General features: G+C 44.1%; 1 protein-coding gene across 1 annotated transcript in view; it reads right to left on the bottom strand.

The window, feature by feature from the left end:
* Positions 1-25,510, bottom strand: part of slc5a5 (solute carrier family 5 member 5) — a 30,855-nt gene that overhangs the window by 2,176 nt on the left and 3,169 nt on the right. Inside the window, exons 2-13 of the mRNA XM_020479769.2 lie at positions 5,126-5,548; positions 4,842-4,907; positions 4,621-4,672; positions 4,353-4,420; positions 4,094-4,248; positions 3,836-3,976; positions 2,539-2,668; positions 2,093-2,181; positions 1,884-1,996; positions 1,636-1,706; positions 1,341-1,427; positions 35-237 (exon numbers count right to left, since the gene is read on the bottom strand). Coding sequence (XP_020335358.2) covers positions 35-237; positions 1,341-1,427; positions 1,636-1,706; positions 1,884-1,996; positions 2,093-2,181; positions 2,539-2,668; positions 3,836-3,976; positions 4,094-4,248; positions 4,353-4,420; positions 4,621-4,672; positions 4,842-4,907; positions 5,126-5,548 — 1,598 coding nt within the window. The remainder of the gene's footprint in view (positions 1-34; positions 238-1,340; positions 1,428-1,635; positions 1,707-1,883; positions 1,997-2,092; positions 2,182-2,538; positions 2,669-3,835; positions 3,977-4,093; positions 4,249-4,352; positions 4,421-4,620; positions 4,673-4,841; positions 4,908-5,125; positions 5,549-25,510) is intronic.

The raw sequence follows: 25,510 nt of genomic DNA, 5'->3' as shown, positions 1-25,510 counted from the left end.
TTTGTTAGTATGTCTCTCCATATGTCTTCCTCACCCATGTTGATATAGGGGAAGCGGCGTCGAGGCGGAGGGTGTGTCCATGCCCAGGCTGCTGTTGACTGTGCTGTTACTTGATGGACACTGATCTGTATAGGTGGGCAGGACACCCATGGTCTGCAGACTGGGAGGATGGAGGGTTGATCCAATGACCAGCCACAAGGAGATGGAGAAGCCCACCGCCACGCCACTAAACACGCCCTAAAGACAAAAGTAATATAATCTCTGAAGGCAATCAGTCATTATGAAAACTGTGGTATTAGCTGTACAAATAATCTTCCTATGGAGGGTTCCTATCCTTGTCTCAGGATGGTAAGTTGGTGGTTGAAGATATCCCTCTAGTGGTGTGGGGGCTGTGCTTTGGCAAAGTGGGTGGGGTTATATCCTTCCTGTTTGGCCCTGTCCGGGGGTGTCCTCGGATGGGGCCACAGTGTCTCCTGACCCCTCCTGTCTCAGCCTCCAGTATTTATGCTGCAGTAGTTTATGTGTCGGGGGGCTGGGGTCAGTTTGTTATATCTGGAGTACTTCTCCTGTCCTATTCGGTGTCCTGTGTGAATCTAAGTGTGCGTTCTCTAATTCTCTCCTTCTCTCTTTCTTTCTCTCTCTCGGAGGACCTGAGCCCTAGGACCATGCCCCAGGACTACCTGACATGATGACTCCTTGCTGTCCCCAGTCCACCTGACCATGCTGCTGCTCCAGTTTCAACTTCCACCTGACTGTGCTGCTGCTCCAGTTTCAACTGTTCTGCCTTATTATTATTCGACCATGCTGGTCATTTATGAACATTTGAACATCTTGGCCATGTTCTGTTATAATCTCCACCCGGCACAGCCAGAAGAGGACTGGCCACCCCACATAGCCTGGTTCCTCTCTAGGTTTCTTCCTAGGTATTGGCCTTTCTAGGGAGTTTTTCCTAGCCACCGTGCTTCTACACCTGCATTGCTTGCAGTTTGGGGTTTTAGGCTGGGTTTCTGTACAGCACTTTGAGATATCAGCTGATGTACGAAGGGCTATATAAATACATTTTATTTTATTTTATTTGAAAAGTAATATAATCTCTGAAGGCAATCAGTCATTATGAAAACTGTGGTATTAGCTGTACAAATAATCTTCCTATGGAGGTTTGGAATTACAAAGGTGAAAAAGGGTACGGGGCAATACCCCCATATCAAATCATGGCACCCTCCTAAGCATCAAAATGGAATCATGGATGGACACCCCTGTAACTCCTATTACATGAGCAGCTGATCTTCTCTCTCTTCCCAAATGTTCCCATTGTGCAAACAGCATCTTGTCCAACTCACCGGCCTGTTACTAGCGGGAACAAACATCCCCAGGATGAAAGCCCCAAGAAGTGGGCCACTGACCACTCCCATGACTGTGAAGGACCCCTGAGGAGGAGAAGAATAGGGACAATGTGACACTGGACAAATCCTTCATTATTCTCAGTCCCCAAGGCTTATGGCTGTATGTCAGGACAGCATTTTGGTACACTTGTATTGGTGTCCATAAGAAAGCCTTTCGTGTACCTGATCTGAGTCCGTGGCCTACAGAGACTTTAAACATGAGGAATGTAATATGGTGAAGGGAGGAACCTACTTGAAGAACTCCCCAGTCCAAGAAGGATGAGAGAGCAGCCACCGTGATACATCCAGCCCCATACATGAAAGCTAAAACACAGCGACACATTAGATGCTACAACGCCAGCTTGATAAGGTCACATTCTTTTGTACCACATTGGTTTTTGTACCAAATTATTAAATAATCAAACTATTTAGGGTGTTTTTCACTTTAGAGAAATAGTTGCTGACCTAATACAAAAAATATAACTTTAAAATTGCGCTTACACAGCCCTCTGGAAATTAAAATCAACCTCTTCTCTGACATGTTGGCTAGAGTTGGTTTCAGTAGATCATCCATGGTAACAGCTGCCATAGCGTTGATGCTGGTGGAGGCGGTACTGTAAAGCAGTGAATTACCAGCCATGATGTCATCAGTGGTGTCAGTCATATGCTGATTTATGACTTGATGCATATTACAGACAGGGATTGGATACCTCAGGGTGCCACTGTATGCACAAGCCAGAAAAAGACCGGGAAAGCCAGGATGGTCTTGAAAGATGTCCAGCACAAAGTATGGCATATACTTTGAAAGAGAGAAGAGGGGAAATGTATGAAAGCCCAAATATTAACACAAGCGCAATCATTTCATAAAAAGGGAGAAAATAAAATGTTTACAATTCTGTGAAAGTTCATTGGGTGCATTTACTTTAGCTCTCCTTGTACCTCAAGTGGATGTAGATTTCACTTTAGGACCACCCCGGTCCCTGAATACCCCCAACAGTACACATTTTTATTGTAGTCCTTGTCAAGCACACCTGATTCAACTTGTCAACTAACCATCAGGCCCTCAATGAGTTGAATCAGGTAAGTTTGTCTGAGGCTACAACAAAAGTTGGGAACCACTGGTGTAGATTGTAGTAGTTATATCATTACTCATTACCTGGTCTGGAGCAGCAATCTTTCCAGACTTCAAAGGGTCACAGTGGGAGTACAAGGCAAACATGACAATGCCGCAGGTGGCTGCACTGCCTACAACGAGACACAAGCCCACTTGGTTGACAAACAACGCCCTGCAGAGAAGGATACGCAAACATCTACGTTTAGTCCAGTACAGCCTTGTGGGACATTATTTTTCAGCAAACATCCTTGTTTTATATTATCGGTCAATAGACAGTGTTTTATCAGTAGACGTCCTGTTCCTCCTTGTTACCAAACAGTTGAATTATCATAAATTATCATTTCCAGGGCCCATATTCATAAACAGTTTCAGAGTAGGAGTGCTGACCTTATTCATTATATAATAAAGGGTAAAACTGATCCTAGATCAGCACTCGTTATCTGAGGATCACACATTATGAATAAGGACCCTGGTCTTGTGGGTAAGACATGGACACCCTTCCCTCTAGTCCAACTAATCTGGGATTGGGACAGGGACTGTGCTGGACTGCCATCATTTGAGTGATGGTCTAAACCAGGGCTCTCCATCCCTGTTCCTGGAGAGCTACTGTCCTGTACGTTTTTTCACTCCAACCCTAATCTAGCACACCTGATTCTAACAATCAGCTGGTTGAATCAGGTTAGTTTCAACTGAGGTTGGATTGAAAACCTACAGGAGAGTAGCTCTCCAGGAACAGGGTTGGAGAGCCCTTGTCTAAACATATACTGAACATTTTTCTTACAGAAGTGCTGTGCGTCTTGTAAAGTAAAGTGAGTCATTCTGGAGTGATTTTGGAATCATTACATCCTTCTGGTTATAATTACTCTGAACATTCCTATCAGTAATCAGCCTTTCATGTGTGAAGTGATTGTGATTTGTGGCTCTTATTTGTAAATAATAAAAACACCATTGCTCATTTGACTTACTGTATAACAAACTATTGAACATGCACCGTGCTTCTCTTAACGTTCATTTGATAGCCTGTATGCGTCAGGGTTCCTTAGTATTTCAGAACTCGCCTTTGCTTCTGTATAAACCAAGGGGTTGCGTATTACCAGTTTATTTTATTTCATTTCCTGTAACTACTAGTCCAGTTGGTTACAGTTATATTCCTCCGTTTTTTATATAGGAAGGTCTAAAGAATCTAGAATCTGCTTTTATTCATTGGCAGCGTTAATACATTTCACAAAATGTGAATTTGCATATGATCTTAATCTTACATTATCTTGCTTTATCTTATGTGAAAATAAGAAACTGTGATCCAGCATAGGCTTTGCTGAAAGTGGATGTCTGCACTCACCACTGGGCCTGTCGCTCAGTTCTGCAGGAGATGTAGCGTTGTACCTGTGCCTGGTTCACACCATACATGGACAGCCACAACAGCGTACCGCCAACAGTAAAGCTCCAGAATGTGTATCGCCTCCTTGGGTCGAAGTCAAAACTGATCAAAAGAGAAGGTATTGATGGTGTAGTAAATGGTAAGTGTGATTTTGGGGGGCGATTGTGCAATGGATAGCTGAAAGGCATATTGTTAGTTGAATAAAAGGCAGTTTTTTACTCATTAAAGTTAATTCGTGATCCATTGTTGGCAATCTCCAAAACCATTGCTGGCCCACCAACCAAAACAGTGCCCTGGATGAAGATGGCGATGAAGCCAGAGAGCATGACCAGGATCTGGAACACGTCTGTCCAGATGACTGCTTTCATGCCCCCCTGTGGTGCGGAGGACAGACAGACAAGATAGATTCAGAGTAGCACCCTGCGCTAATACAGTCCATTTACTATGAAGTATGGAGAAGGCGTTCTCTAAGTCTTACCAATGTGGTGTAAAAAGTACAAATGAACCCAGTTGAGAAGAGGGATGCCCACATATTGAGCCCAGTGGCTGGAATACAATAATTAAAACATATTAATAACAATTGTACGTAACACATTGATAATGTATCACACACACAGGTGGTATAGAGCATTATAACGCTTACTAAGCCTTCACAACAGCTCATGGTCACTATAGTCATACATGCATTTATAAAAGAATTACATACAGGAGGTTGCATATACATTGTGCTTCTCCAGAGATCATACCTTGGCTCAGGATTAAGGCTGGAGCATAGATCACAATTCCTGTGTAGAGCAGCTGGAAAGAAATGATCAAGTATAAATCAATGGCTAATTGACGGTATATGTTATACACACACACACACATATATCTAATATGTATGTATGTACACATTCTGATCTCAACATTATGCATAAAGTCATAGGAGGACGACTTTGCGCATGCTCTATCAGTTTGCCTTACTTACTGTTGAGACTATAAACTGGACACTTCCAAGCAGCTGCATCTCTCTGCCAAATCTCATCTTGAGGTACTGTGACAGCAAAGCAAAGAGTAATTGTAACAAAACAGTATCCTTCCACACATACTGTTCTTCCTATCCCTCCCCCTGCCTTCCCCACACACACAAACATTTCAAGTTCAACAGTTGCTAGGCCATAACCCTATTTCTTAATTGCGTAGATCTAGTAGCTATGTGTTGTATGTGCATGGCATCTCTATGGATGCTGTCAATGTAAAGGGTAACAAAACCTCATTGGTGCTGGTGATACCAAGGCGGTAGAACACTGGCAGGAACAGGTATGCAGTCAGACAGGAGTTGATGGTTTGCCCAAGGCACATGTATAGGAACTTAAAACCATAGAGGGAGGCTTCAGCTGGCACTCCCAGGACCTGGACAGCTGACATGAAGCTGGCACACAGTGACATTCCCACGGGTATGACTGGCATACTACGGCCACCGGTGAAGAAGTCATCCACCTTAGCATCACCCGGTTTCTTCTTCAGGGCCTGGAACAGCCCTATTCCCATGGAAACGAGCAGCATGGCAGCAAAGACGACGTAGTCTGCCAGGACAAAGCCTGGTCGGGGTCGTTCGGGGATATGTTCTCCGTCCATTGCTTTGTCCTTGTCGTGTTGGATGGTAGAATCAGATGCTCCAGGTGTTTTTTGGGACTGAATAGGATGTATGCATAATGAGTATAAATTACGACAGAGGATATGATACAGCACCTTTAAACTGCTGTTTTGACCTTTCAACTGCAATTGGTGCATCTGATAAAAGGTTGCTAGGAAAAATGTATTGAATGAAAGAAACTTTACATTTACAGATAAAATGAGTACCAGTCATATATAGTGCCTTCAGAAAGCATTCACAACCCTTTCCTTTTTCCAAATGGATACAGACATTTGAAGTCGGAAGTTTACATACACCTTAGCCAAAATCATTTAAACTCAGTTTTCCTGACATTTAATCCTAGTAAAAATTCCCTGTTTTAGGTCAGTTAGGATCGCCACTTTATTTTAAGAATGTGAAATGTCAGAATAATAGTACAGAGAATTTAAATTTATTTCATGATTTATGTATTTCACCACATTTCTAGTGGGTCAGAAGTTTACATATACTCAATTAGTATTTGAAGTTGGGTGAATTTAGGCCCATTCCTCCTGACAGAGCTAGTGTAACTGAGTCAGGTTTGTAGGCCTCCATGCTCACACACGCTTTTTCAGTTCTGCCCACACATTTTCTATAAGATTGAGGTCAGGGCTTTGTGATGGCGACTCCAATACCTTGACTTTGTTGTCCTTAAGCCATTTTGCCAAAACTTTGGAAGTATGCTTGGGGTCATTGTTCATTTGGAAGACCCATTTGCGACCAAGCATCTCAAGGACTGATGTCTTGAGATGTTGCTTCAATGTATCCACATAATTGTCCTTCCTCTTGATGCCATATATTTTGTGACGTGCACCAGTCCCTCCTGCAGCAAAGCACCCCCACATCATGATGCTGCCACCCCCGTGCTTCACGGTTGGAATGGTGTTCTTTGGCTTGCTCCCCCTTGGTCATTATGGCCAAACAGTTATATTTTTGTTTCATCAGACCAGAGGACTTTTCTCCAAAAAGTACGATCTTTGTCCCCATGTGCAGTTGCAAACCGTAGTCTGGCTTTTTTGTGGCAGTTTTGGAGCATGGCTTCTTCCTTGCTGAGTGGCCGTTCAGGTTATGTCGATATAGGACTCATTTTACTGTGGATATAGATACTTTTGTACCCGTTTCCTCCAGCATCTTCACAAGGTCCTTTGCTGTTGTTCTGGGATTGATTTGCACCAAAGTACGTTAATCTCTAGGAGACAGAACGCTCCTCCTTCCTGAGCGTTATGACGGCTGCGTGTTTATACTTGCGTACTATTATTTGTACAGATGAACGTGGTGCCTTCAGGTGTTTGGAAGTTGCTCCCAAGGATGAACCAGACATGTCGAGGTCTTTCGATTTCCCATGATGTCAAGTAAAGAGGAACTGTGTTTGACGGTAGGCCTTTAAATACATTCACAGGTACACCTCCAATTGACTCAAATGATGTCAATTAGCCTATCAGAAGCTTCTAAAGACCTGATATAATTTTCGGGAATTTTCCAAGCTGTTTAAAAGGCACAGTCAACTTAGTGTATGTAACTTCTGACCCACTGGCAATGTGATAGTGAATTATGAGTGAAATAATCTTTCTGTAAACAATTGTTGTAAAAATGACTTGCGTCATGCACAAAGTAGATGTCCTAACCGACTCTCCAAAACTATAGTTTGTTATCAAGAAATTTGTGGAGTGGTTGAAAAACAAGTTCATGACTCCAACCTAAACTGTAAACATCCAACTTCAACTGTAATACCCCATATTGTTTTTATTAGTTTTATTCATTTAAAAAAAGAAAAGCTGAAATGTCTTGAGTCAATAATTATTCTACCTCTTTGTTATGGCAAGCCTAAATAAGTTACTGTGTAAACAACTTCACCGACCACCGAAATCCTAGAAGTTGTTTGTGCTTAAGTCAAATTGCATGGTTCATGATTCGGTTTCTCGGGCCAATCAGAACGGTTTGAATGTGTTCCGATTCAAGAAGTTGTTGAGGTGGAAGCAAATCTATTCTCATTGCAGAGAAGACATGTTAGTGGGCGTGGTGTTTTGCCAGAGTGATGTGGATGGGTAGCCAGGCAAGTTTGACATCGCAACCAGCGGCTTCTATAGCCAGCGTGACAGTGTGGGAATTTGGCAGTTTGGGTTATTACCTATTATGACCCCATTCCTGAAAGCGAAGACTCCCAGGAACTTACAGAGCTCCAAAAGTATTGTGACAGTGAATTTGTTGTTGTTATGGCTCTGTACTCCAGCACTTTGGATTTGAAATGATACAATGACTGAGGTTAAGTGCAGATTGTCAGATTTAATTTGAGGGTATTTTCATCCATTTTGTATGAACTGTTTAGAAATTAAAGCACTTTTTGTACATAGTCCACCCATTTTAGGGGACCAAAACTATTGTGACATTCACTTACAGTTTGTGTATCAAAGTAGTCAAAAGTAGGCCAATGTCATCACAAAAATGCAGCCTAAATAACGTGAATCAGTGAAGTACTCCTTCAGATAAAGATCTGTATAGAGCCTGTTCTGTCACATCATTTGATTATATGCTGAGGGTATGAAATTAAATGTTCCGGGGCTAAAGTGTTTCAATTTGAAGGGACCAAATAAAAATGTTAAAGGATCTTTACATTTTTTTACTTCAATTTGTCCATGTGCCCTGAAAGAAGTCAATGGGGCCAGGAGAGACTGTCATCCACAGTTTTGTTTAGTTTCAAAAGCCACTGCTAACTTAACCAAAAAATAAAAAAAACAATAGATAGGGGCAACCTCACCATGTTTAAAATTGCATGACCAAATCAACTCAAAAACTTGGTTCTAAGTTACTTTTACATGGTGAGCTGGTCCCTATCACTCCCATAGTTTTTTAGTTATTATGGCCTGAAGTTAGCTTAAGTTGGCCGTGGCTTTTGAAACAAATTTGAACCATAGATGACTCTCTCTTGGCCCCATGGATTACTTTCTGGGTAAATGACAAAACAGAGTCGGAAAAAGTGAAGACTAACTATATATTCATGAAAACTTTAACAATTGTCTGACTAAATTTGTTTGATATAGAGGAAGTCTTCATAAAGACCATCAAAAGTCATTGTACTTTGCGTTAAGTTCCATTTGTGAGGCTATTTGGTTCACGGTGCAATACAATATTGATTATTGAATTACCTTTGCTCTAGTTTTTTTTTTTTATCAATCCTTTAACATGTTTAATAATGATATCTTAGCTAGCTTGATGACAGTGGCCCTTTTTGCTTATTTTTGATTTTCAAAACAATAACTGGATAGAAGTGCCATGGATCATGTCAAAATTGTCTAGAAATGCAGGAAATGGGCTTTAGGTGGGAAAATAAATGTCTGGGGGAGGACCCCGCCACTTTGTCTCCCCTACCTCTAAAACCATAGTTGTGCACACTGGCACTTTTAGTGGGTTCATAAATAGTGTCTCAATAACCCAACATTTGGTTATGAGACCATTATACAGGTTAAGCGGGAAACTCATTCCATTATATCCTGTATCCATGATCAGATTAAAACCACAAAACAATTTGACAAACTTGAAAAAGTTCAAATAACCTTACCTGTGTCCTCTCTAAAACTCTAATTCCCAGTCTCTGAAAACCCTTTACCGTCGAACCTTCTTCTTCTGCAGAGTTTCAATTGACAATAGCCTAAGACATTAGGACATTTTTAGAATGCCAAGTGATGAAGAATAGCAGCACCTTTCATTAAAAGTGGCTCTGCAAACTTGGTCTGTTACAGTGAGTGGAAGGTGCTTTGTGTGTTGAACAAGGTATTGGGGGAGGAGCAAGAGTAAAAGAGGTCAGGAGGATTAGAATAAGAGGGATTTTAATAAGTTGAAATGTTCCTTATTGTCATGCTGCTGAAATTAACTAATGGGAAAGGGATGGGTTAAAAACACTGTAAATGCATCAGAATTAACACTGGTTTAGATCTTGATTGTGTTTAATTGAGCATATGCAGTTCACTTTCACCTACATTTAAAATGTGCTAATATTTCAGGATTTTATAAAAACATTCAAGTTCAGTTTTATTGATGCACATATGAGTCAACACAGGCTGAAATCCATGGGCATAATATACTAATTGACATCCATAAATATATCAATAGGTAAAGCATTTAATTTACATGTCCTTGTGTATGCGGACACACCTTTAAAGCAACAATCAGCAGTTAAAAAGATAAAGCATCTTCCCTGCCCAGTTTCTGTAAAAAGCTGAGGGATGGAGCTTGCGAAAAAAGAAAAAAAAACGTTTTAATTCATAGACAGAGCTTTGGGATGGAAGGACTGACCATCCATGATATCACTTATGATTTCATAAGTCCAAAACACAATGGAGAATATTCAACACAAACTTGCTTTACAAATACATTTCACAAAGAGAGGTTGTGGTATTTGTGACTCTCCGCTTTAGCTTTAAGTTACCCTATTTTACAAATAGTACAGGTTAATTCTGTTTCATGCTACAAATCACCTTTACATGGGAGTCTTGAGTTCCCATTGAATGCATTTCACGATATTAGTTTAGCCATAAAGGGTCTGAACACCAAAAGTACAGGAGATCCGGCAGTGTAAATGTCTTGAAAAACTCATACAACACACCACGACTCAGCTTATGTCACAATACTAGTTGTCGCAATGCCTCTTTGAAGACTATACAACTGAATACAGCTGCACTTGACAACTGAGAATTGTATGACTCCTGATATAGTATCACTTCACTAGCTCTGGCTGACTAACAGCTACTGTCAAGGCTCCAAAAACGTACACATACCTAATTGACTTGTTTGCTTCTTCCCTACAAGCCTACACAATTGGTCCCTTCACCAGCTGCCAAATATCTGGTACGTCATCCAATATTGAAGAAAACAGCTGGTTGCAGAGTTGTATCAACAATGTGTACAAAAAAAGTGTACTCTGAAGACTTTTGTAAGCCCTTAAAGGGTCCCGAAAAGATTGATTCCCATGTAAAAACAGCATTTTGAGTGACTAAAATATCACCTATAATATTTTTGGGCAACAGAAATGCTCTAAAATGTGGGAAAAATGTTGTTTGAAGAGACAGGCTGAATGGGCGGGAAGCTTATATCCATGAGCTCGCCTTGACAGACAGTTCTTTGAAACAGCTATGTTAAGAAACTTGGATGTAGTGAGAAGTGTTGCAGTAAAATCATCTTAAGCAAATTTGGTGATACACAAAGCAACATTGAAATTGCATCAATGATGGCCAATTTTATTTGATTTTTTTAGACATCTCTCGTTTGGCATGTCTCTTGTGATGCTGCAGCACTGAGGGATGTGTTGACATTTGTATTTATTATGGATCCCCATTTCCTGCTGCCAAAGCAAATAATACAATTATTAAACATTAAAATGCATTTAAAAACAGGTTAAGTGTGGGCCCTGAAATGACAACTGCGTCAGAGTTTTGAACAACCCTTGTCCCCCCCTTTTGTTTCATGCTGGCTGAAGATCTAGCTACTGTTGCCAGTAACTAACTAACACTAGAAAGATGAAATGTTTTCCTAAGTTCACACTATTCATCTATGGCAAAAATAATTAAAATGACCTGATATCCTACAGTTGTGGCCAAATGTTGAGAGAATGACACAAATATTAAATTTCACAAAGTCTGCTGCCTCAGTTTGTATGATGGCAATTTGCATATACTCCAGAATGTTATGAAGAATGATCAGATGAATTGCAATTAATTGCAAAGTCCCTCTTTGTCATGCAAATGACTGAATCCCAAAACACTTCCACTGCATTTCAGCCTTGCCACAAAAGGACCAGCTGACATCATGTCAGTGATTCTCTCGTTAAAACAGGCACAGGTGTGAGGGTTGACGAGGACAAGGCTGGAGATCACTCTGTCATGCTGATTGTTATTCGAACTCAAACTGGAAGCTTCAAAAGGAGGGTGGTGCTTGGAATCATTGTTCTTCCTCTGTCAATCATGGTTACCTGCAAGGAAACACGTGCCGACATCATTGCTTTGCACAAAAAGGGCTTCCCCAGGCAAGGATATTGCTGCCAGTAAGATTGCGCCTAAATCAACCATTTATCGGATCAAGAACTTCAAGGAGAGTGGTTAAATTGTTGTGAAGAAGGCTTCAGGGCGCCCAAGAAAGTCCAGCAAGCGCCAGGACCATCTCTTAAAGTTGATTCAGCTGTGGGATCGGGGCACCACCAGTACAGAGCTTGCTGGACAATCTCAACACTGTGCGTTACATGGAAGACATCCTCCTCCCTCATGTGGTACCCTTCCTGCAGGCTCATCCTGACATGGCCTTCCAGCATGACAATGCCACCAGCCATACTGCTCGTTCTGGGCGTGATTTCCTGCAAGACAGGAATGGCTGCAGGCAAATGTGAGTGCATCTGCACACACAGTGATTCGAAGACTTTTAGAGGATCGCCTGGTGTCAAGAAGGGCAGCAAAGAAGCCACTTCTCTCCAGGAAAAACATCAGAGAAAGACTGCAAAAGGTACAGGGAATGGACTGCTGAGGACTGGGGTAAAGTCATTTTCTCTGACGAATCCCCATTGCGATTGTTTGGGGCATCCAGAAAAAATCTTGTCCGGAGAAGACAAGATGAGCGCTACCATCAGTCCTGTGTCATGCCAACAGTAAAGCATCCTGAGACCATTCATGTGTGGGGTTGCTTCTCAGCCAAGGGTGTGGGCTCACTCACAATTTGCCTAAGAACACAGCCATGAATAAAGAATGGTACCAACACATCCTCCGAGAGCAACTTCTCCCAACCATCCAGGAACAGTTTGGTGACGAACAATGCCTTTTCCAGCATGATGGAGCACCTTGCCATAAGGCAAAAGTGATAACTAAGTGACTCGGGGAACAAAACATTGATATGTTGGGTCCATGGCCAGGAAACTCCCCTGACCTTAATCCCATTGAGCACCTGTGCTCAATCAAGAGGCGGGTGGACAAACAAAAACCCACAAATTCTAACAAATCCAAGCATTGATTATGCAAGAATGGGCTGCCATCAGTCAGGTGATGGCCCAGAAGTTAACTGACAGCATGCCAGTGCGGATTGAAGAGGTCTTGAAAAAGAAGGGTCTACACTGCAAATATTGACTCTTTGCATTAACATCATGTCGTAATTGTCAATAAAAGCCTTTGACAAATGCTTGTAATTATACTTCAGTATTCCATAGTAACATCTGACAAAAATATCTGAAGACACTGAAGCAGCAAACTTTGTGGAAATTAATATGTGTTATTCTCAAAACTTTTGGCCACGACTGTACAGTCAAATTTTGGCACCAGTAGATTAACTGTCTAGCTAAACTCTGCAAAAAAGAAAACGGCCCTTTTTCAGCACCCTGTCTTTCAAAGATAATTCGTAAAAATCCAAATAACTTCACAGATCTTCATTGTGAAGGGTTTAAGTACCGTTTCCCATGCTTGTTCAATGAACCATAAACAATTCATTAACATGCACCTGTCGACCCGTCATTAAGACACTAACAGCTTACAGACGGCAGGCAATTAAGGTCACAGTTATGAAAACTTAGGATACTAAAGAGGCCTTTCTACTGACTCTGAAAAACACCAAAAGAAAGATACCCAGAGTCGCGGTTTTGTCTCACTAGAGGTGATGGTCGGATTCACGTTTATCGTCGACGGAATGAGTGTTACACCGAGGCTTGTACTCTGGAGCGGGATCGATGTTGAGGTGGAGGGTCCGTCATGGTCTGGGGCGTGTGTCACAGCATCATCGGACTGAGCTTGTCGTCATTGCAGGCAATCTCAACACTGTGCGTTACATGGAAGACATCCTCCTCCCTCATGTGGTACCCTTCCTGCAGGCTCATCCTGACATGGCCTTCCAGCATGACAATGCCACCAGCCATACTGCTCGTTCTGGGCGTGATTTCCTGCAAGACAGGAATGTCAGTGTTCTGCCATGGCCAGCGAAGAGCCCAGATCTCAATCCCATTGAGCACGTCTGGGACCTGTTGGATCGGAGGGTGAGGGCTAGGGCCATTCCCCCCAGCAATGTCCGGGAACTTGCAGGTGCCTTGGTGGAAGAGTGAGGTAACTTCTCACAGCAAAAACTGGAAAATTTGCCCCAAAGCTAGCACCAGTTAGCCGTGAGCCAAGCGCATCTCCCGGATAGAAAACTAGATTACTACAATACCTCTTTCGCCATCTGGCTTGGATCATTTAGTTGACACGGTGCCCCGCCGCAACAAGTCTGCCGACGAATACTCCATCCGCTGTGCCTTCAACCGGCCCCCATTGGACGTCGGAGCAGACGCTTCTACTAGCCCTGGGCTACTAACTTTAAACGCTGTGTCGCCCGTGTGCTAGCTTAGTAACAACTACTCCGCGGATTCCCTGTCCCATATATTGCTGTCCCCTTGACCCTATGATCACATGGCTACATAGCTGATGCCCGCTGGACTGTTCATTAATCACGGTACTATTGTACACTGTTGTTTAGGTTAGTTATCGTTGTTTTAGTTTACTGCGGAGCCCCTAGTTCCACTTATACCTCTGATACCTCCTTTGTTCCACCTCCCACACATGCCGTGACCTCACCCATTATAACCTGCTTATCCAGAGACACAACCTCTCTTATCACTCAGTGCCTGGGCTTACCCGCACCCCACCATACCAGTCTGCACATTATGCCCTGAATCTACTTTACCAAGCCCAGAACTCTGCTCCTTTTATTCTTTGTCCACAACGGTCTCGGCGACCAGTTTTGATAGCCTTTAGCCGTACCCTCATCCTACTCCTCCTCTGTTCCTTGGGTGATGTGGAGATAAACCCAGGCCCTGCGTGTCCCCAGGCACCCTCATGTGTTAACTTCTGTGATCGAAAAAGCCTTGGTTTCATGCATGTCAACATCAGAAGCCTCCTCCCTAAGTTTGTTTTACTCGCTGCTTTAGCACACTCCGCCGAACCCTGATGTCCTTGCCATGTCTGAATCCTGGCTTAGGAAGGCCACCAACAAGATAGAACTGCCAAAGGGGAAGGAGTTGCAATCTACTGCAGAGATTGACAGAACTTTGCAGGCTTACTTTCCACCTCTATACCCAAACAGTTTGAACTTCTAATTTTAAAAAATGAACCTCTCCAGAAATAAGTCTCTCACTGTTGCCGCTTGCTATCGACCCCCCCTCCGCTCCCAGCTGTGCCCTGGACACCATTTGTGAATTGATCGCCCCCCCATCGTTCTGTTAGGTGACCTAAACTGGGATATGCTTAACACCCCGGCAGTCCTACAATCTAAGCTAAATGCCCTCAATCTCACAGAAATCATCAAGGAACCCACCAGGTACCACCCTAAATCCATTAACATGGGCACCCTCAGACATTTCCTGACCAACTTGCCCTCCACTGTTGTCAATCAGGATCTCAGCAATCATTGCCTGTATCCGCTATGGGTCCGCGGTCAAACGACCACCCCTCATCACTGTCAAACACTCCCGGAAACACTTCTGTGAGCAGGCCTTTCTAATCGACCTGGCCCATGTATCCTGGAAGGATATTGACCTCATCCCGTCAGTCGAGGATGCCTGGTCATTCTTTAAAAGTAATTTCCTCACCATCTTAGATAAGCATGCCCCATAAAAAAAAAATGCAGAACTAAGAACAGATATAGCCCTTGGTTCACTCCAGACCGGACTGCCCTTGACCAGCACAAAAACATTCTGTGGCGGACTGCAATAGCATCGAATAGTCCCCACGATATGCACCTGTTCAGGGAAGTCAGGAACCAATACAAACAGTCAGTTAGGAAAGCAAAGGCTAGCTTTTTCAAGCAGAAATTCACATCCTGTAGCTCTAACTCCCAAAAGTTTTGGGACACTGTAAAGTCCATGGAGAATAAGAGCACCTCCTCCCAGCTGCCCACTGCACTGAGGCTAGGCAACATGGTCACCACTGATAAATCCATGATAATTGAAAATTTCAATAAGCATTTCTCAACGGCTGGCCATGCCTTCCTCCTGGCTACCCCATCAATAAAAGACAGTACTGTGCAGCCGTCTTCATCGAGCTGGCCAAGGCTTTTGACTCACGTATTCTTATCGGCAGACTCAGCCTTGTTTTTTCTAATGACTGCCTCGCCTGGTTCACCAACTACTTTGCAGACAGAGTTCAGTGTGTCAAATCGAAGGGAATGTTGTCCGGACCTCTGGCAGTCTCTATGGGGGTGCCACAGGGTTCAATTCTCAGGCCGACTCTTTTCACTGTATATATATATATATCAATGATGTCGCTCTTGCTGCGGGCGATTCCCTGAGACACCTCTACGCAGACGACACCATTCTGTATACTTCTATATACCCTACATTATTCATCTCATATGTATACGTATATACTGTACTCTATATCATCTACTGCATCCTTATGTAACACATGTATCACTAGCCACTTTAACTATGCCACTTTGTTTACATACTCATCTCATATGTATATACTGCACTCAATACCATCTACTGCATCTTGCCTATGCCGCTCTGTACCATCACTCATTCATATATCTTATGTACATATTCTTTATCCCCTTACACTTGTGTCTATAAGGTGCACCAGGCTGGGAAGACTGAATCTGCAATAGGTAAGCAGCTTGGTTTGAAGAAATCAACTGTGGGAGCAATTATTAGGAAATGGAAGACATTTCCACTGATAATCTCCCTTGATCTGGGGCTCCACGCAAGATCTCACCCCGTGGGGTCAAAATGATCACAAGAACGGTGAGCAAAAATCCCACAAACACACAGGGGGGACCTAGTGAATGACCTTCAGAGAGCTGGGACCAAAGTAACAAAGCCTACCATCAGTACCACACTACGCCGCCAGGGACTCAAATCCTGCAGTGCCAGACGTGTCCCCCTGCTTAAGCCAGTACATGTCCAGGCCCGTCTGAAGTTTGCTAGAGAGCATTTGGATGATCCAGAAGAAGATTGGGAGAATGTCATATGGCCAGATGAAACCAAAATACAACTTTTTGGTAAAAACTCAACTCGTCGTGTTTGGAGGACAAAGAATGCTGAGTTGCATCCAAATAACACCATACCTACTGTGAAGATGGGGAAACATCATGCTTTGGGGCTGTTTTCTGCAAAGGGACCAGGATGACTGATCCGTGTAAAGGAAAGAATGAATGGGGCCATGTATCGTGAGATTTTGAGTGAAAACCTCCTTCCATCAGCAAGGGCATTGAAGATGAAACGTGGCTGGGTCTTTCAGCATGACAATGATCCCAAACACAATGCCCGGGCAACGAAGGAGTGGTTTCATAAGAAGCATTTCAAGGTCCTGGAGTGGCCAGGCCAGTCTCCAGATCTCAACCCCATAGAAAATCTTTGGAGGGAGTTGAAAGTCCATGTTGCCCAGCAACAGCCCCAAAACATCACTGCTCTAGAGGAGATCTGCATGGAGAAATGGGCCAAAATACCAGCAACAGTGTGTGAAAACCTTGTGAAGACTAACAGAAAACGTTTGACCTCTGTCATTGCCAACAAAGGGTATATAACAAAGTATTGAGAAACTTTTGTTATTGACCAAATACTTATTTTCCACCATAATTTGCAAATAAAAAAAAAAAATTATACAATGTGATTTTCTGGATTTTTTTTCATTTTTTCATTTTGTCTGTCATAGTTGAAGTGTACCTATAATGAAAATTACAGGCCTCTCTCATGTTTAAGTGGGAAAACTTGCACAATTGGTGGCTGACTAAATACTTTTTTGCCCCACTGTACATATGAGAAATGTAGGGTATGTAAACATAAGTGGCATAGTTTAAAGTGGCTAGTGATACATGTATTACATAAAGATGGCAAGATGCAGTAGATGAGAGTGCAGTATATACATATACATATGAGATGAGTAATGTAGGGTATGTAACCATTATATTAAGTGGCATTGTTTAAAGTGGCTAGTGCTACATGTTTTACATCAATTTCCATCAATTTCCATTATTAAAGTGAGCTGGAGTTGAGTCAGTATGTTGGCAGCAGCCACTCAATGTTAGTGGTGGCTGTTTAACAGTCTGATGGCCTTGAGATAGAAGCTGTTTTTCAGTCTCTCGGTCCCTGCTTTTATGCACCTGTACTGGCCTCACCTTCTGGATGATAGCGGGGAGAACAGGCAGTGGCTCGGGTGGTTGTTGTCCTTGATGATCTTCATGGCCTTCCTGTGACATCGGGTGGTGTAGGTGTCCTGCAGGTAGTTTGCCCCCGGTGATGCGTTGTGCAGACCTCACTACCCTCTGGAGAGCCTTACGATTGTGGACGGAGAAGTTGTCATACCAGGCGGTGATACAGCCCGACAGCATGCTCTCGGTTGTGCATCTGTAGAAGTTTGTGAGTGCTTTTGGTGACAAGCCGGATTTCTTCAGCCTCCTGAGGTTGAAGAGACGCTGCTGCGCCTTCTTCACCACGCCGTCTGTGTGGGTAGACCAATTCAGTTTGTCCGTGATGTGTACGCCGAGGAACTTAAAACATACTACCCTCTCCACTACTGTCCCGTCGATGTGGATAGGGGGGGTGCTCCCTCTGCGGTTTCCTGAAGTCCACAATCATCTCCTTTGTTTTGTTGGCGTTGAGTGTGAGGTTACTTTCCTGACACCACACTTCCAGGGTCCTCACCTCCACCCTGTAGGCCGTCTCGTTGGTAATCAAGCCTCCCACTGTGGTGTCGTCCGCAGACTTGATGATTGAGTTGGAGGTGTGCATGGCCACGCAGTCGTGGGTGAACAGGGAGTACAGGAGAGGGCTCAGAACGCACCCTTGTGGGGCCCCAGTGTTGAGAATCAGCGGGGTGGAGATGTTGTTACCAACCCTCACCACCTGGAGGCGGCCCGTCAGGAAGTCCAGTACCCAGTTGCACAGGACGGGGTTGAGACCCAGGGTCTCGAGCTCGATGACGAGTTTGGAGGGTACGATGGTGTTAAATGCTGAGCTGTAGTCGATGAACAGCATTCTCACATAGGTATTCTTCTTGTCCAGGCAGTGTGCAGTGGGGTTACGATTGCGTCGTCTGTGGACCTATTGGGGCGGTAAGCAAATTGGAGTGGGTCTAGGGTGTCAGGTAGGGTGGAGGTGATATGGTCCTTGACTAGTCTCTCAAAGCACTTCATGATGACGGAAGTGAGTGCTACGGGGCGGTAGTCGTTTAGCTCAGTTACCTTAGCTTTCTTGGGAACTGGAACAATGGTGGCCCTCTTGAAGCATGTGGGAACAGCAGACTGGGATAAGGATTGATTGAATATGTCCGTAAACACACTAGCCAGCTGGTCTGCGCATGCTCTGAGGATGCGGCTGGGGATACCGTCTGGGCCTGCAGCACTGCGAGGGTTAACACGTTTAAATGTTTTACTCACGTCGGCTGCAGTGAAGGAGAGTCCGCTGGTTTTGGTAGTGGGCCGTGTCAGTGGCACTGTATTGTCCTCAAAGCGAGCAAAGAAGTTATTTAGTCTGTCTGGGAGCAAGACATCCTGGTCCGCGACGGGGCTGGTTTTCTTTTTGTAATCCGTGATTGACTGTAGACCCTGCCACATACCTTTTGTGTCTGAGCCGTTGAATTGCAACTCTACTGTCTCTATACTGACGCTTAGCTTGTTTGATTGCCTTGCGGAGGGAATAGCTACACTGTTTGTATTTGGTCATGTTTCCGGCCACCTTGGTTCATGCTTTAATTTTCACGCGAATGCTGCCATCAATCCACAGTTTCTGCTTTGGAAATGTTTTAATAGTTGCTGTGGGTATGACATCGCCGATGCACTTTCTAATGAACTCGCTCACCGAATCAGCGTATTCGTCAATGTTGTTGTTGGACGTAATGCAGAACATATCCCAATCCATGTGATCGAAGCAGTCTTGAAGCGTGGAATCAGATTGGTCGGACCAGCGGTGAACAGACCTGAGCGCGGGAGCTTCTTGTTTTAGTTTCTGTCTGTAGGCTGGAAGCAACAAAATGGAGTTGTGGTCAGCTAGAAGTTAGAATAACAATGATCCAGGGTTTTACCAGCCCTGGTTGCGCAATCGATATGCTGATAGAATTTAGGGAGTCTTGTTTTCAGATTAAGCTTGTTAAAATCCCCAGCAGTCTTACTTTTCTCCAAGGAGGCATTGCAGTTCAGACGTCTTTTGTCCTCGTCTTGTCGTGTCCTGTATATATATATATTTACAACTTTTTCACATACATTTTATTTTTATTTTCCATCAACTCATCTTCAAAACACTCTCCTGCAACCCGCCTCACCAATGTATATTTATAAAAAAGTATTATTTACCTCAGATCTGTAATCCTCCAAGAAGCTAGCCAGAAACTCCAAGAAGCTAGCCTGAAACTAGCCAGAAGCTAATCCAGAAGCTAGTTCAGAAGCTAGTTGGCTCCTTTACTGGTAAGTCGTTGGTGTTCAGCTAACCACGGTTTGTGGTCATCGGCTATCCTTTGGCTCGAAAGTCTATCGCCAGTTCTGTACGGCGCAGCGCGGCTCGGAGCGGAGCATACCGGACCAATTTTTCTCTCCATGTCCCTGGATTTCGACTGCTCTCTGGACATTCATGCCCGGATCTCACAGCTAGCTAGCTGCTATCCGTGTGACTATCGGCCTTCGTCGATTCCGGAGCAAACATCAATTGTTCCGGAGCTAGCAAGCTCCGTCAATCACTCCTGAGTTCCATCAATCGCACCTGGGCTGCAGTCGCCTATCCGGACCCGTTTTGCTGCCTTCGCGGAGCCCCACCGGGCCTTCACAACTGGACTGCCGACGTTATCTACCCGAAGGGGTTATTCGGCTGGCTCCTCCGTCGCGACGTTACCTGAACGCCCATCTGCGGCCTGCTAACCGTTAGCTGTCTTACCGGCTGCTATCTGAATAGACAATCGGACAATTTTTATTTTTTTATTTTTTTTATTTTTATTTTTATTTTTTATTATTATTATTATGTTTTCTTCTTGGGCCTCTATAACTATATCTATTGTTTTTATTTTTGTTGTTGTTGTGTGATCTGGATTGATCCCCTCTACCACACGGAACCCCACTAATCTACTGACGGAGCGCAGGAGGTGGCTAACAACAGACCTCCATCCTATGCTAGCTTGCTACCGATGCCCTGGCTAGCTGTCTAAATCACCAACCAACCTCTCCACTCACCGGACCCTTTTGATCACTCGACTAAGCATGCCTCTCCTTAATGTCAATATGTCTTGTCCATTTCTGTTCTGGTTAGTGTTTATTGGCTTATTTCACTGTAGAGCCTCTAGTCCTGCTCACTATACCTTATCCAACCTATTAGTTCCACCACCCACACATGCAATGACATCTCCTGGTTTCAACGATGTTTCTAGAGACAATATCTCTCTCTTCATCACTCAATACCTAGGTTTACCTCCACTGTATTCACATCCTACCATACATTTGTCTGTACATTATACCTTGATGCTATTTTATCGCCCCCAGAAACCTCCTTTTACTCTATGTTCCAGACGTTCTAGACGACCAATTCTCATAGCTTTTAGCCGTACCCTTATTCTACTCCTCCTATGTTCCTCTGGCGATGTAGAGGTGAATCCAGGCCCTGCAGTGCCTAGCTCCACTCCTATTCCCCAGGCGCTCTCTTTTGACGACTTCTGTAACCGTAATAGCCTTGGTTTCATGCATGTTAACATTAGAAGCCTCCTCCCTAAGTTTGTTCTATTCACTGCTTTAGCACACTCTGCCAACCCGGATGTTCTAGCTGTGTCTGAATCCTGGCTTAGGAAGACCACCAAAAACTCAGACATTTTAATTCCAAACTACAACATTTTCAGACAAGATAGAACTGCCAAAGGGGGCGGTGTTGCAATCTACTGCAAAGATAGCCTGCAGAGTTCTGTCCTACTATCCAGGTCTGTACCCAAACAATTCGAACTTCTACTTTTAAAAATCCACCTCTCTAAAAACAAGTCTCTCACCGTTGCCGCCTGCTATAGACCACCCTCTGCCCCCAGCTGTGCTCTGGACACCATATGTGAACTGATTGCCCCCCATCTATCTTCAGAGTTCGTGCTGCTAGGCGACCTAAACTGGAACATGCTTAACACCCCAGCCATCCTACAATCTAAACTTGATGCCCTCAATCTCACACAAATAATCAATGAACCTACCAGGTACCTCCCCAAAACCTTAAACACGGGCACCCTCATAGATATCATCCTAACCAACTTCCCCTCTAAATACACCTCTGCTGTCTTCAACCAAGATCTCAGCGATCACTGCCTCATTGCCTGCATCCGTAATGGGTCAGCGGTCAAACGACCTCCACTCATCACTGTAAAACGCTCCCTGAAACACTTCTGCGAGCAGGCCTTTCTAATCGACCTGGCCGGGGTATCCTGGAAGGATATTGATCTCATCCCGTCAGTAGAGGATGCCTGGATATTTTTTAAAAATGCCTTCCTAACCATCTTAAATAAACATGCCCCATTTAAGAAATTTAGAACCAGGAACAGATATAGCCCTTGGTTCTCCCCAGACCTGACTGCCCTTAACCAACACAAAAACATCCTATGGCGTTCTGCATTAGCATCGAACAGCCCCCGTGATATGCAGCTGTTCAGGGAAGCTAGAAATCATTATACACAGGCAGTTAGAAAAGCCAAGGCTAGCTTTTTCAAGCAGAAATTTGCTTCCTGCAACACTAACTCAAAAAAGTTCTGGGACACTGTAAAGTCCATGGAGAATAAGAACACCTCCTCCCAGCTGCCCACTGCACTGAAGATAGGAAACACTGTCACCACTGATAAATCCACCATAATTGAGAATTTCAATAAGCATTTTTCTACGGCTGGCCATGCTTTCCACCTGGCTACTCCTACCCCGGACAACAGCACTGCACCCCCAACAGCAACTCGCCCAAGCCTTCCCCATTTCTCCTTCTCCCAAATCCATTCAGCTGATGTTCTGAAAGAGCTGCAAAATCTGGACCCCTACAAATCAGCCGGGCTAGACAATCTGGACCCTTTCTTCCTAAAATTATCTGCCGAAATTGTTGCCACCCCTATTACTAGCCTGTTCAACCTCTCTTTCGTGTCGTCTGAGATTCCCAAAGATTGGAAAGCAGCTGCGGTCATCCCCCTCTTCAAAGGGGGGGACACTCTTGACCCAAACTGCTACAGACCTATATCTATCCTACCGTGCCTTTCTAAGGTCTTCGAAAGCCAAGTCAACAAACAGATTACCGACCATTTCGAATCTCACCATACCTTCTCTGCTATGCAATCCGGTTTCAGAGCTGGTCATGGGTGCACCTCAGCCACGCTCAAGGTCCTAAACGATATCTTAACCGCCATCGATAAGAAACATTACTGTGCAGCCGTATTCATTGATCTGGCCAAGGCTTTCGACTCTGTCAATCACCATATCCTCATCGGCAGACTCGACAGCCTTGGTTTCTCAAATGATTGCCTCGCCTGGTTCACCAACTACTTCTCTGATAGAGTTCAGTGTGTCAAATCGGAGGGTCTGCTGTCCGGACCTCTGGCAGTCTCTATGGGGGTGCCACAGGGTTCAATTCTTGGACCGACTCTCTTCTCTGTATACATCAATGAGGTCGCTCTTGCTGCTGGTGAGTCCCTGATCCACCTCTACGCAGACGACACCATTCTGTATACTTCCGGCCCTTCTTTGGACACTGTGTTAACAACCCTCCAGGCAAGCTTCAATGCCATACAACTCTCCTTCCGTGGCCTCCAATTGCTCTTAAATACAAGTAAAACTAAATGCATGCTCTTCAACCGATCGCTACCTGCACCTACCCGCCTGTCCAACATCACTACTCTGGACGGCTCTGACTTAGAATACGTGGACAACTACAAATACTTAGGTGTCTGGTTAGACTGTAAACTCTCCTTCCAGACCCATATCAAACATCTCCAATCCAAAGTTAAATCTAGAATTGGCTTCCTATTTCGCAACAAAGCATCCTTCACTCATGCTGCCAAACATACCCTTGTAAAACTGACCATCCTACCAATCCTCGACTTTGGCGATGTCATTTACAAAATAGCCTCCAATACCCTACTCAACAAATTGGATGCAGTCTATCACAGTGCAATCCGTTTTATCACCAAAGCCCCATATACTACCCACCATTGCGACCTGTACGCTCTCGTTGGCTGGCCCTCGCTTCATACTCGTCGCCAAACCCACTGGCTCCATGTCATCTACAAGACCCTGCTAGGTAAAGTCCCCCCTTATCTCAGCTCGCTGGTCACCATAGCATCTCCCACCTGTAGCACACGCTCCAGCAGGTATATCTCTCTAGTCACCCCCAAAACCAATTCTTTCTTTGGCCGCCTCTCCTTCCAGTTCTCTGCTGCCAATGACTGGAACGAACTACAAAAATCTCTGAAACTGGAAACACTTATCTCCCTCACTAGCTTTAAGCACCAACTGTCAGAGCAGCTCACAGATTACTGCACCTGTACATAGCCCACCTATAATTTAGCCCAAACAACTACCTCTTTCCCAACTGTATTTAATTTTAATTTATTTATTTATTTTGCTCCTTTGCACCCCATTATTTTTTATTTCTACTTTGCACATTCTTCCATTGCAAAACTACCATTCCAGTATTTTACTTGCTATATTGTATTTACTTTGCCATCATGGCCTTTTTTGCCTTTACCTCCCTTCTCACCTCACATTGTATATAGACTTGTTTATACTGCATTATTGACTGTATGTTTGTTTTTACTCCATGTGTAACTCTGTGTCGTTTTATCTGTCGAACTGCTTTGCTTTATCTTGGCCAGGTCGCAATTGTAAATGAGAACTTGTTCTCAACTTGCCTACCTGGTTAAATAAAGGTAAATAAATAAATGCAGCCTCAGGATATGTGGTTTCCAGTTTACATAATCGTTAATCATAAGGCATATCTCCCCCGCCCCTCTTCTTTCCAGAAAGATGCTTGTTTCTGTCGGCGCGATGCATGAAGAAACCAGCTGGCTGCACCGACTCCAATAGAGTCTCGAGTGAGCCATGTTTCCGTGAAGCAAAGAAGGTTACAGTCTCGGATGTCTCTTTGGAAGGCAACCCTTGCTCGGATTTCATCAACCTTGTTGTCAAGAGACTGGACATTGGCGAGTAGTATGGTAGGGAGTGGTGCGCAATGTGCCCGTCTCCGGAACCTGAAAAGAAGACTGCTTCGTTTGCCTCTTTTACAGCGACGTTGTTTAGGTTCTCCGGCTGGGATCCGATCCATTGTCCTGGGCGGAAGGCAAAACATAGGATCCGCTTCGGGAAAGTCATATTCCTGGTCGTAATGATGGTGAGTTGACGTTGCTCTTATATTCAGTTGTTCTTCCCGGCTGTATGTAATGAAATTTAAGATTATCTGGGGTACCAATGTAAGAAATAACCTGTAAAAAAAAAAAAAAAAATACTGTATAGTTTCCTAGGAATGCGAAACGAGGCGGCCATCTCTGTCGGCGCCGGAATCAGAGTTAGGTGATGACATCCGGACCACCAAAACCCTCCCCTTACCCGGACATTGCTGGGCCAATTGTGTACCGCCTCATGAGTCTCTTGGTCACGTCCGGCTGAAACACAGCCTGGGATCGAACCCGGGTTTGTAGTGACGCCTCAAGCACTGCAGTGCATTAAACTGTTGCGCCACTCGGGAGACCTACTCTGTCTTCTTAACAACACTTTCAACAAGGCAGGTCCTACTGGCCCTGGTTTTGTTACACCTGTACTACTGTCCAGTCACTGTCCAGTCATGTGGTCAGGTGCCACAAAGACGGACTTAGGAAAATTACAATTTGCTCCGAACAGGGCAGCACGGCTGGCCCTTAAATGTACATGAGAGCTAATATGAATAAATATGCATCTCAATCTCATGGCTCAAAGCAGAGGAGAGATTGACTTAATCACTTGTTTTTGTAAGAAGTATTGACAAGCTGATATGAACTACTAGCACACAGCTCAGACACCCATGCATACCCCAC

Source organism: Oncorhynchus kisutch, linkage group LG4 (assembly GCF_002021735.2).
Source record: "Oncorhynchus kisutch isolate 150728-3 linkage group LG4, Okis_V2, whole genome shotgun sequence".
NCBI classification, from domain to species: Eukaryota; Metazoa; Chordata; class Actinopteri; order Salmoniformes; family Salmonidae; genus Oncorhynchus; species Oncorhynchus kisutch.
Note: the sequence above shows the minus strand (reverse complement) of the source record. Positions and strands in the feature narration are given on the sequence as shown.